The sequence below is a fragment of the Salmo salar genome, chromosome ssa02 (genome assembly GCF_905237065.1).
Source record: "Salmo salar chromosome ssa02, Ssal_v3.1, whole genome shotgun sequence".
NCBI classification, from domain to species: Eukaryota; Metazoa; Chordata; class Actinopteri; order Salmoniformes; family Salmonidae; genus Salmo; species Salmo salar.
The window spans coordinates 27,209,210-27,221,730 of NC_059443.1; the positions used below are offsets into that span (position 1 = coordinate 27,209,210).

The 12,521-nt window shown below is 42.0% G+C and overlaps 1 protein-coding gene across 4 annotated transcripts in view; it reads right to left on the reverse strand.

Moving 5' to 3' along the window:
- The window catches only part of LOC106578944 (glutamate receptor ionotropic, kainate 2), a 270,331-nt gene that overhangs the window by 73,764 nt on the left and 184,046 nt on the right, over positions 1 to 12,521 (reverse strand). For all 4 annotated transcript variants that reach the window (XM_045701489.1, XM_045701484.1, XM_045701495.1 and 1 more), the window contains one exon: positions 1,753 to 1,959. In XM_045701489.1, the coding sequence (XP_045557445.1) occupies positions 1,753 to 1,959 (207 nt within the window). The remainder of the gene's footprint in view (positions 1 to 1,752; positions 1,960 to 12,521) is intronic.

The following is a 12,521-nucleotide window of genomic DNA, read 5'->3' on the forward strand; positions in this document are numbered from 1 at the left end:
TCTTCCACAGACTCATCACTCATATTCCATCCGTACGTATCCCTCCGCCATGGTTCAGAGTGCGTCCTTCTTTCATGTTAATACAGTATGTTGAGCTTGACCTTTCAATCGGGCTAAAGTCACATCCGAAACATCCCAACCAATCCGGTCTCTCTATGTGGGGTTAAACCTCTGTGTGGTTGATCAATCTGCGGCTCCATTGTGACACAGGTACATGCTAAACACTGACAGCAAGGTCAGAAACATCATTTCACAATGAAATATCCTGTTTGTCGCCATCAAGGTTGTCATACATCAATCTAGACTGAATCAGGTGGTTTGGTCCCAGCCGCTATAACGTATGAAGAACTATTTCTGATATTAAACAGGACATCATCTGTAGTCATACGAGGTAGGCTGTCTTTATCTGTTCCCTGTCATTTAAGGCCAAGCGACGTGACGCAATACGATTTAGATCACTTAATGTAGCTCATGACTAGGTCCTATTTCAACTTAATGTATCCAGGTTCATCTACAGTACTCTCGTTCTATGGCTCTAAGCATTAGTCAGAGAGCACCAGTGATTTCCTTCAACTCCATTTGTTCGGATATGTTCAGCTTCTTCTTCCATGTCCTGGTGAGCCGAGCTAGTGTAGACTCCTGTGAAGGGTTGTCCAGGCCAATTACTGTCTATTTTGTCCACCACAGATCCTGCCTGCCTACAGTATAGATGAGTCCCAAATGCCGCCCTATTCCCTATATAGTGCACTACGTTAGGGCTCTGGTCAAAAGTAGTGAACTACAGCATGTAGGAAATAGGGTACCATTTGGGATGCATCGTTTGCTGTCTAGAGATTTATTTTCCCTTTTGTACTTTAACCATTTGTACATCGTTACAACACTGTATACATACATAATGACATTTTTAATGTCTTTATTATTTTGGAACTTCTGTGAATGGAATGTTTACTGTTAATTTGTATTGTTTATTTCACTTTTGTATATTATCTACCTCACTTGCTTTGGCAATGTTAACATATGTTTCTCATGCCAATAAAGCCCCTTGAATTGAATTGATTGGTGGGTCTATATCTACATAACGGCCAACGCTCCAATCACCTCACTGGAATTGTGCCCTGTGTGTGTCAAATCCCTGGGATCCCTCTCCCTCCAGCCTCCACATGATCAAAACAAACATGGCCATCGGTCCAGTGTACCACAGTTGAGGGAGATGCAGTGTTATTTAATGGGGTCAGATATTGAGCATTGGCTGTGGCGAGCCTGTTATTTTTCTGCCTGCCTGTGCACAGCTTATACAATCCTGGTCTTACTTTGTCAAACTTAATGATATAGTCCGTGGGCAGTGTGTATGTGTGAGAGTGTGTGTGTGTGTGTGTGCTTGTTTGTTTTAATAAGCTCTGCAGTGGAAACAAGTCAAGCCAGAATCCATGCTGTACACCCAGTCAGGAATGAGTATGGAGCTGATGTCTCTCTCTCTCTCTCTCTCTCTCTCTCTCTCTCTCGCTCTCTCTCTCTCGCTCTCTCTCGCTCTCTACCTCAATCCCTCTATTTCTTTGTCATTGTCTCTCTTCCTCTCTCTCTAAGCCAAAAACATGTTTGTCATATAAAATGCAACTATACAAACCCTTGTCATACACACATCAGACAAAATACATCCCCCTCCCACGCCCTCTAGCTGTTTACCACCTCATTAATTAAACTTGAATCATTTACATAGATCATTTCCGAGTAGTGAGGTAGGTCCAGACTCACGTGGTCGATCAGCTCCTTGACCATGCCGTTCCACTGGCCCGTGGTCTCGTCCTGGGCCCCGTAGCGGCCGTCCTCCACCAGACGCAACTCGTAGGTGAACCCCAGGATGCTAGCCAGCTCCCTGAGCAGGTCGATGCAGTAACCCTCAAAGCGGTCATTACCGTAAAGGGGCTTGTCCGACTTCTTGAACATCACATAGGGCTCCACCTGTTAGGTTGGGGAGAGGACAGGGATGGAGGAACACTGGATCAATCTCTGGAGGTAAGGATTGGTATCTTTTCCACTAAGATAAGGCCTTTCTGTGAGTGTGCATGATGTGTGAGATAGGCTTTGAGCATGACGTGCCTGGACACACACTGGCCACAGGAGAGAGGGAGGGGAACAGAGGGGGAAGGACCACTGCTGCTAAAACCAGGAGGGTGTGTGTGTGGTTGTGTGCATGTGTGTGTGTTTTAATGTGCGTGTGTTTGTGTGTCTGTGTGTGTTAGTGTGGGAGTGTGTGTGTGTGTGTATGTGTGTGAGAGTGTGTGAGAGTGTGTGTGTGCGTGTTTGAGTGTGTGTGTGTGGTTTTGTGTGTGTGTGTGTGTGTGTGCACGCGTGTGTGTCTGTGGAGTATTGGGATGCAGTCTCAGAAATGTGGTACAAGGTACATGGAGTGATGGAAGCATGACCATAATAAGAGATAATCCTCCATATCTCTGACTCGGTCCTCCCCTCCTCTCCTCTAAGGCTGAACGTGCTAGCTGGGGGCCTGTCCCTGTCCCTGTCCCTGTCCCTGGCTCTCAGGCCACCAGATGCTTTGTAAATAAGATCAGAGATGCTGATAAACTGACACAAAAGAACAGCAGCCAGCACATCCTCTTTGTTAGTACTAACAGCTGGGGAGATTACTAATGTCCTCTTCCACTCTCTGGATCCCCTCATCCTCTTCCCTCTCTCCCCCTCTGTATCTCGTTCACTGCCTCTCACTCTCTCTCTCTTTTTCTCTACCCTACTCACCCTCTCTCTTGCTTTCTCCGCTATATCTCTCTCTCATCTCCCATGCTCTCTTTCCATCCCTCTCTCCCCTCTACCCCATCTCTCTCAGTAAAATCAGGCAGAGAATATATTATCAAACAGGTGTTGTTTACCATATAATTGTGGCATGCCACGGTACAAACAAAATCATGTCGGATCTTAACCAGCTTTCACACAATTTACTGGCTCAGTGATTTTATGAGGGCAAGAATGTGCTAACACATATAGTAGCATCTATTGGTCAGTGGTGGAAAAAGTACCCAATTGTCATACTTAAAAAAGTAAAAGTAAAAATACCTTACTAGAAAATGACTCAAGTAAAAGTGAAAGTCACCCAGTAAATTACTACTTGAGTAAAAGTCTAAAAGCATTTGGTTTTAAATATATTTATGTATCAAAAGTAAATGTAACTGCAAAAATATACTTAAGTATCAAAAGTAGAAGTAAAAGTATAAATAATTTAAAATGTCTTCTATTTTGCAAACCAGACAGCACAATTTTCAGTTTTTTGGTATTATTTACGGATAGCCAAGGGCACACTACAACATGCAGACATCGTTAACAAACTAAGCTTTTGTGTTTAATGAGTCAACCAAATCAGAGGCAGTAGGGATTCACAGAGATGTTCTCTTGATAAGTGCATGAATTGGGTAATTTTCCAATCCTGCTAAGCATTCAAAATGTAACGAGTGGTTTTGGATGACAAGGAAAATGTATGGATTAAAAAGTACATTATTTTCTTTAGGAATGTAGTGAAGTAAAAGTAAAACTTGTCAAGAATATAAATAGTAAAGTACAGACACCAAAAAAACCTACTTAAGTAGTACTTTAAAGTATTTTTACTTAAGTACTTTACACCACTGCTATTGGTAAAGATACTGTAAAACAGTGTTATATCGCCCTTCGCCCCCAAACACTTCTCATTCTCAGTCTATAACAGCCTCTACATATTCAGAATTCATATCAGCCACTGCCATTGATTGACAATGTTGTACTTTTAGACAGTCACAGACAATCTAGCTGTTACATATAGTATCTGACAGTGCCTGAGCACACCTACTGTAGGGTGCTATACAAGGCTCCGTTTAATGATGAAATCTTGATGAAAGAATGGTTAAAAAAAGTACTGTCCACATTATGGCTCAATTCGAGAGGGACTTGTGTGATGATGAGAATACACAAACACAAGCATGTGCACACACACACACACACACACACACACACACACACACACACACACACACACACACACACACACACACACACACACACACACACACACACACACACACACACACACACACACACAGGCATGCATGTGCACACAGCAGGTCACAAGTGTCTTCTATTCCACACGATCTCTGTCAAATAACCCACCAAGCGTTAGAATCTGGAAGCCCTGTTAAAGTATGTGTGCATCACCATGGAAACGGAGCCGTGGTACTATACAGACTGAGAGTGAATGACTGTGCATGGCGGTCTGTTTTTCAAACCCACACATACGCTTTCCTTTCACACTGACTCATCTACACACAAAGAGAGAGAGACCGACATTAGAACTAATGAATTACTGACATCGTCCAATATTGGATTCTTTAGTGGGTCAAGCTGCATGTCTATTGTCTTTCTCCCAATAATGAATTTGTCATCCAGGTTTCCATTCCTGAAGGGTGTTTTAGAGTAATATCTGAAAGTCTTAGACCTTGAAAAATCTCTTCAGTCTGAGGCTGTGAGGTGAAAGGCTGTGAGGTGAAAGGCTTTGTGACACACTGAGGCTATCCAACATACAATAGACAGAGCACACAGTGTGCAAAACAGTAGCAAAACATACACAGTGCATTCGGAAAGTATTCAGACGCCTTGACTTTTCCACATTTTGTTACGTTACAGCCTTATTCTAAAATGTATTACATTGTTTTTTCCCCCTCATCAATCTACACACAGTACCCCATAATGACAAAGCGAAAACAGATTTTTAGACATTTTTGCAAATGTATAAAACATTAAAAAAAAAAATACCTCATTTACATAAGTACTCAGACTCTTTGCTATGAGACTCAGGTGCATCCTGTTTCCATTGATCATCCTTGAGATGTTTCTACAACTTGATTAGAGTCCACCTGTGTTAAATTCAATTAATTGGACATGATTTGGAAAGGCACACACCTGTCTATATAAGCTCCCAAAGTTGACAGCGCATTTCAGAGCAAAAACCAAGCCATGAGGTCGAAGGAAGCTCCGACATAGGATTGTGTCGAGGCACAGATCTGGGGCAGGGTACCAAAAAATTCCTGCAGCATTGAAGGTCCCCAATAACACATTGGCCTCCATTCTTAAATGGAAGAAGTTTGGAGCCACCAAGAATCTTCCTAGAGCTGGCAGCCCGGCCAAACTGAGCAATCGGGGGAGAAGGACCTTGGTCAGGGAGGTGACTAAGAACCCGATGGTCACTGGGACAGAGCTCCAGAGCTCCTCTGTGGAAATAGGAGAACCTTCCAGAAGGACAACCATCTCTGAAGCACTCTACCAATCAGGCCTTTATGGTAGTAGCCAGACAGAAGCCACTCTTCAGTAAAAGGCTCATGACAGTCCACTTGGAGTTTCCCAAAAGGCACCTAAAGAACTCTCAGACCATGAGATATGAGACTCTCTGGTCTGATGAAACCAAGATTGAACTCTTTGGCCTGAATGCCAAGCGTCACGTCTGAAGGAAACCTGGCACCATCCCTACGGTGAAGCATGGTGGTGGCAGCATCATGCTGTGGGGATGTTTTTCAGCGGCAGGTGTAACCGATGTGAATTGGCTAGTTAGTTAGCGGTGGTTCGCGCTAATAGCGTTTCAATCGGGTGATGTCACTCGCTCTGAGACCTGAAGTAGTTGTTCTCCTTGCTCGGCAAGGGCCACGGCTTTTGTGGAGCGATGGGTAACGATGCTTCGTGGGTGTCAGTTGTTGTGCAGAGGGTCCCTGGTTCAAGCCCAGGTTGGGGCGAGGAGAGGGACGGAAGCTAAACTGTTACACAGGGACTGGGAGACAGGATTGAGAGAAAGATGAATGGAGCAAAGTACAGAGAGATCCTTGCTGAAAACCTGCTCCAGACTGGGGCGAAGGTTCACTTTCCAACAAGACAATGATGGTAAGCACACAGCCAAAACAACACAGGAGTGGCTTTGGGACAAGTCTCTGAATGTCCTTGAGTGGCCCAGCCAGAGCCCGGACTTGAACCCGATTGAACATCTCTGGAGAGACCTGAAAATAGCTGTGCAGCGACACTCCCCATACAACCTGACAGAGCTTGTGAGGATCTGCAGAGAAGAATGGGAGAACCTCCCCAAATACAGGTGTGCCAAGCTTGTAGCATCATACAGTCTAAAGGCTGTAATCGCTGCCAAAGGTTCTTCAACAAAGTACTGAGTAAAGGGTCTGAAAACTTATGTAAATTTCATATTTCAGTTTATTCCTTTTTTGGGGGATTTTTTATTTATTTTTACTGTTTTTGCTTTGTCATTATGGGGTATTGGTGTAGATTGATGATAAAAAATAAACAATTGAATACATTTTAGAATAAGGTTGTAATGTAACAAAATGTGGAAAAAGTCAACAGGTCTTAATACTCTCTGAATGCACTGTACATACCGAGTGATATAACTGATTGCTTTGGTGCGATTATTCTCTGACCACTCCAACAATCTTCTGTCAGGAAATTGAAAGGGATCAATAATATAGCCGACTAGCCTAATGATATGCTATCCAACTCAAAGAGATGTCTCTTTCTCTCTCTTTCTCCCCCTCTTTCTCTGTCTTGTTTTCGCTCTCTCCCCCTCCATCACTTTCTATCTTCCTCACTAGCTTTCTCTTTCTCTTGTCTCCTGTATTAGTCCTTTTAAACATTCCCACCCTCTCTATCTATCTATAGACCTTATCAGCAGCTCTCCTCTCTCCTCCTCTCTCTGTTTATAACCTAGTCAGAGGAGTGGTGTTGAGCCAGCTAAAAAGAGGAGGGCATTTAAGGGCATAAAGGCAGGGGAGGAAATCCCGGGGGGGACGGGGGGACACGACCCCCCCATCCTGGTAAAAATATGATTTGTCCCCCCCAATATATCACTGAAACATAACTATGTAATTTAAATAATATTAATAATACGCAATGAAAGCAATTGTGCTGATTATAGACACTTAATAGCGCGTTTTTAAGTTTCAAAAGATTGCGACCCCCCCACCCTTTGCCTCACAATGGTTTGATCCACTGCCAGTTCCTTAGTTGGCAAGGTAACAGAGAGGTCGTATCTACTGTCTGAAAGGCACTCAATGCACGTAACTGACGTGAGGTTAATCCAGTCAATCGCGCACACACACTAGCTGAATATGCAGAGCTAGCGCGCAAATTTTAACTATTAAGCTAGCTAGTACCTATTCCATTTATGTGGCGTCGTCAAAGATGGAATCTTTGCTATCGTCAATTTATTCCAAGATCAGCATGCAGATGATGTAAGTTAGTGCTTCAAAGTCCCTGTGATAAGGTTAGCGATAAACTGAAATCCAAACTGAACAGAACTACACTCTCTTCTACCATTGTCTTAAATATATTTAATGGTCTCGTTGCAAAAGCTAAATTGTCGCAAGGGAACTTTTATTTATTTATTTTATTTCACCTTTATTTAACCCGGGTAGCAAAGATTCTAGCAAACACCACTGAAACTGAATTGGTGCTCGCTAGCTTTGCAAATTCAGCTATTGTTGGAAGCCAGCCAATATGAAACAAACTATTAAAATTACAAAAGGTTGCAGCATATGTTGTGTAAATGGTGAACTCATACAGCTGTCAACTCTTGTCATTTTAATCCGTTTCACATTTGCTAGCTACCTTTTAGATCGAAGCCCAAATAGAATGATTGAAGATGATAGAAGCCCATCTCCTACTGTAAATAACCTGCCAGCCAGCCAGGTAGAAAAATGGCAGAAAAATAAAAGACGGACATCAGAGTATTTTTCAATACACCAAAACGCATAGTAAGAACCCTAGTAGCCTAATATCGCAAAGACTAGTTGATAAAATGTTCATAAGAAAGAAATTAAATTCTAATGGAAATGTTTCACAATGATGTCATTAGGCAGAGCAGGCAACAGATGGCACACAGACAGCAGAGTTGGGGACAGATATGCAGGGACAGACTGGCAGAGACAGGGAGTCTCAGGTAAGTTTGTTGAGTCTTTGTTTGGCAACATTATGAAAGGTTCTAAAAAATGTTGACTTGTAAAATAGAAACATAATTGGAAAATGCCATGGATACCCCCACTCTCAACTTCAACTGGTGACTGAACTAAGATTTGTTAAAGGCAATGGTATTGCTGTTGTGATTAGTTGTGTCGTTTTGGGTACCGGTAGTTAGGAGTACGGCAAACACCTTATTTCTTTGGTTCCTCAATATACATTTACCACATTACAATGTAGGCTATGTGTTACAGCACTACTTTTGGTGTCCCCCTCAGGAATTGCTCTTGAGAAAATGTCATGTAATTGTCCCCTCCAAAGTTGATATCATATTTTCGCCCCTGCATAAAGGTGCAATGCATGATGGGTGGTCTGGCAAAGCCACCTGAAGTTTGACTTTGAAGCAGACATGGCCTCTGTGCAGTGTTCTCAGAAAGTATTTGATGAACAGTATTTGAAAGGGGGAAAGATTTAGTAAACCAATTAAGAACATCGAGACATAAGAGCAGGTGGAGAGAGAGAGAAAGAAAGAGAAAGAGAGCGAGGGAGAGAGAGCGACAGAGAGAGACAAAGAGACAAAGAGAGAGAAGACACTGACAAAGGCGACCGAAAAGCTTCTGTAAAGCTACTATAAACCTAACAGAGAATTGAACATTTTAGGTTTTAATCAAATACCCTGCTGTAGCTCTTTCATGCAGTCAAATGACTAGTGGCCTCATGGGTGGAATGTTATTATTTATATACACTACCGTTCAAAAGTTTGGGGTCACTTAGAAATGTCCTTGTTTTTGAAAGAAAAGCTCATTTTTGGTCCATTAAAATAACATCAAATTGATCAGAAATACAGTGTAGAGATTGTTAATGTTGTAAATGACTATTGTAGCTGGAAACGGCAGATTTTTTAGGGAATATCTACATAGGCGTACAGAGGCCCATTATCAGCAATCATCACTCCTGTGTTCCAATGGCACGTTGTGTTAGCTAATCCAAGTTTATAATTTTAAAAGGCTAATTGATCATTAGAAAACCCTTTTGCAATTATGTTAGCACAGCTGAAAACTGTCGTCCTGATAAAAGAAAAAATAAAACTGGCCTATAATTTAGGTGTATATGTATATTTTTTTAACAGACGGAAATCTGGTGTTTCTATGTCAAACGATTTTGTTATATTTCAGTCTTCAGTAATGTATTTAAAGTGTAATATTGGGATGCTAACATAAACAAATATACATTTCAACTCTATATCTGACATGGTACAGGTGTCTTATTTTTTAAGCCCATAACCATGTGTGTGAGGTGGATACTTTTGTTTCAAAGTAGGTTTGTTTAAGACTACCAACAATCACTTTGTATGACCCTGATTTAGCCGACTGCAGTAAACGGTTAAGAAGGCAGAACCACAACTTCTCATACAACAAAGATAGGGGCTAACGAGTAGTCAACAATAATTACCAATGTAAAACATTCACCCATGAGGACATCAATTGTAACATACATGAATGCTCCAGCATGCTAATAAGGTTTGTTTGTAATGGACGTGGACAGGCCTTTAACCCCCCTCCCACTGTTAGACATAAACTGTAATCTCCTCTCTCTGAATAGGCCTTTTTCTCAGTGCTACCATGTTTGTCATTGGAATATGTGTTATCTAGCACAATGAGCACAATGTAGCTATTGTCAGCCCGTTAGCAGCGTATAACCTCTCACCTTCTGTCAACTGTGAAAGAGTGTAATTATCATAAACAGGCAGTGGGCCAATTAACACCTAACACTGTTTTATTAGTCTGCCTGTCTGTCCATAGGACAACACAGATTTTTCACCATGATTATATTATTTTCAATGTGGTCCTGAATACATTCTGCGGAAATGTTCTTCCCTGGAAATTGAATTATGAGTGGATAACAGCGCTTGGGATAACATCCCAATAAATTGGGATAACATCCCAATTAACCGTATAAACACAGTATCCGTGTAAGCGTGCCTGCGTGCGCATGTGTTTGTGCAGACACGCTTTGTGTGTGTGTGTGTGTGTGTGTGTGTGGGGGGAGGGCTGAGGTCAGAGCCACAGGAAGTGTCTGACAACGTTACACGCTAGCTACACGCTACAGGGTCTTACATGCCACCTCCTGATCCTGTCTCGTGTTGTGATCCCCCGCAGATGGAGAACTAGAAGCATCTTTCATTTAAAACAGTGAGGGAGGAAAGAAAATCTAAACAGACTAGCTAGCTATCTCTGTATAGCAAACCTCATTAAAGTACTTCTGTATTTATGCTGCTGATCTGGAGAGTCACTCACCCTTGAATGCAAAATCACCTTGATTCTTCTAAAATGGATTATGTGTCCCAATGAAAATAATGTGTCCCAATGATACTGGCTCATTTGAGCATTTATTTTAGTTTTATAATGATTGGGCCAGTATGCTACGAGGCTACCGCCTAGAGCAAAGAACAAAGAGAACCCACTCAGTGCTCTCTACGTGTCATGTGGAGTCATGGAAGACTTCCCATAGGCTCACGCTTAAAGTTTAACTCTAAGAATCTGAAATGGTCAAACTAGAAACAATTATGAACAATTGCAAAATACCCAGTTAATACTAGATTATATATGATGTATATGACATTTATTTGAAATAATTATGATTTCAAAGTCAATTAGTGAAGATAAAGAGTTGCTTGAATGTCTGTACCTTGAATAGCCATGAATAGTATATGAAGAGACAGCATAGAAAGTAGATAATAAGCTTGAAAGGTTGACTAGTCTATTAATTTATTTAGATCCCCTTTACCTGTTACCTTAGTAACAACTCCTTATAATTGGGCACTTGAAGCACTGTGAAAAAATCGGAAAAATCCGATTGCGCTATATGGGGAAAAGGGTTTATTATATAATGCAAACAAAGCTGATTCTCTCTCTCTCTCTCTCTCTCTCTCTCTCTCTCTCTCTCTCTCTCTCTCTCTCTCTCTCTCTCTCTCTCTCTCTCTCTCTCTCTCTCTCTCTCTCTCTCTCTCTCTCTCTCTCTCTCTCTCTCTCTCTCTCTCTCTCTCTCTCTCTCTCTCTCTTCTCTCTCTCTCTCTCTCTCTCTCTCTCTCTCTCTCTCTCTCTCTCTCTCTCTCTCTCTCTCTCTCTCTCTCTCTCTCTCTCTCTCTCTCTCTCTCTCTCTCTCTCTCTCTCTCTCTCTCTCTCTCTCTCTCTCTCTCTCTCTCTCTCTCTCTCTCTCTCTCTCTCTCTCTCTCTCTCTCTCTCTCTCTCTCTCCTCATTTGTGACTCCTTTGATCCTCGGGGAGCCCGACAGAGCGTATGTGGATTTGTACCTTTTAATTCAACCCGATCGGCGACTCATAGATCACGCAACCGTAGTAAATAAAAGTCTCACATCAAATTCTGTTTCAATTAAATGTTCTTTATGTCTGGCATACTAAATACCTATTGGCAGAGATGTGCCCATCCCACAGGGGAAACAAGACTATAGGAGAGGTGATCTGTTGGCGAGCACTACTACAATTGGTTCCAGGGTGTGATTCTTCGTGTTGTATGTATGTAATGTGTCAGAGAAGAAGCCTTTTCACATCAGCTGCACCATTTCTAAAGTGAAAAAGAGCACAGTGCAACCTTATCAGTGGCAAAATGTCACACGTGTGATGTGGAATCATGGAACACATAGGACTACTGCCTAATCAAAGTTATGGAACACATAGGACTACTGCCTAATCAAAGTCATGGAACACATAGGACTACTGCCTAATCAAAGTCATGGAACACATAGGACTACTGCCTAATCAAAGTCATGGAACACATAGGACTACTGCCTAATCAAAGTCATGGAACACATAGGACTACTGCCTAATCAAAGTCATGGAACACATAGGACTACTGCCTAATCAAAGTCATGGAACACATAGGACTACTGCCTAATCAAAGTCATGGAACACATAGGACTACTGCCTAATCAAAGTTAAACTCTTATAGTTAGCAATGGTCAAACTAGAAATGATGATGAACAGTTTTAAAATAATCAACTAATACTACAGAAACCCTATTTATGAAATATACACTATATATACAAAAGTATGTGGACACCCCTTCAAATTAATGGATTCGGCTATTTCAGCAACACCCTTGCTGACAGGTGTTTAAAATTGAGCACACCGCCATGCAATCTCCATAGAAAACATTCACAGTAGAATGGCCTTACCGAAGAGCTCAGTGACTTTCAATGTGGCACCGTCACAGGATGTCACCTTTTCAACAAGTCAGTTTGTCTAATTCCTGCCCTGCTAGAGCAGCCATGGTCATCTGTAAGTGCTGTTATTGTGAAGTGGAAATGTCTAGGAGCAACAACGGCTCAGCCGAGAAGTGGTAGGCCACACAAGCTCACAGAACGGGACCGCCAAGTGCTGAAGCATGTAACGCGTAAAAATTGTCTGTCCTCGGTTGCAACACTCACTACCGAGTTCCAAACTGCCCCTGGAAGGAACATCAGCACAAGAACCGTTTGTCGGTAGCTTCAAGAAATGGGTTTCCATTGCCGAGCAACCGCAC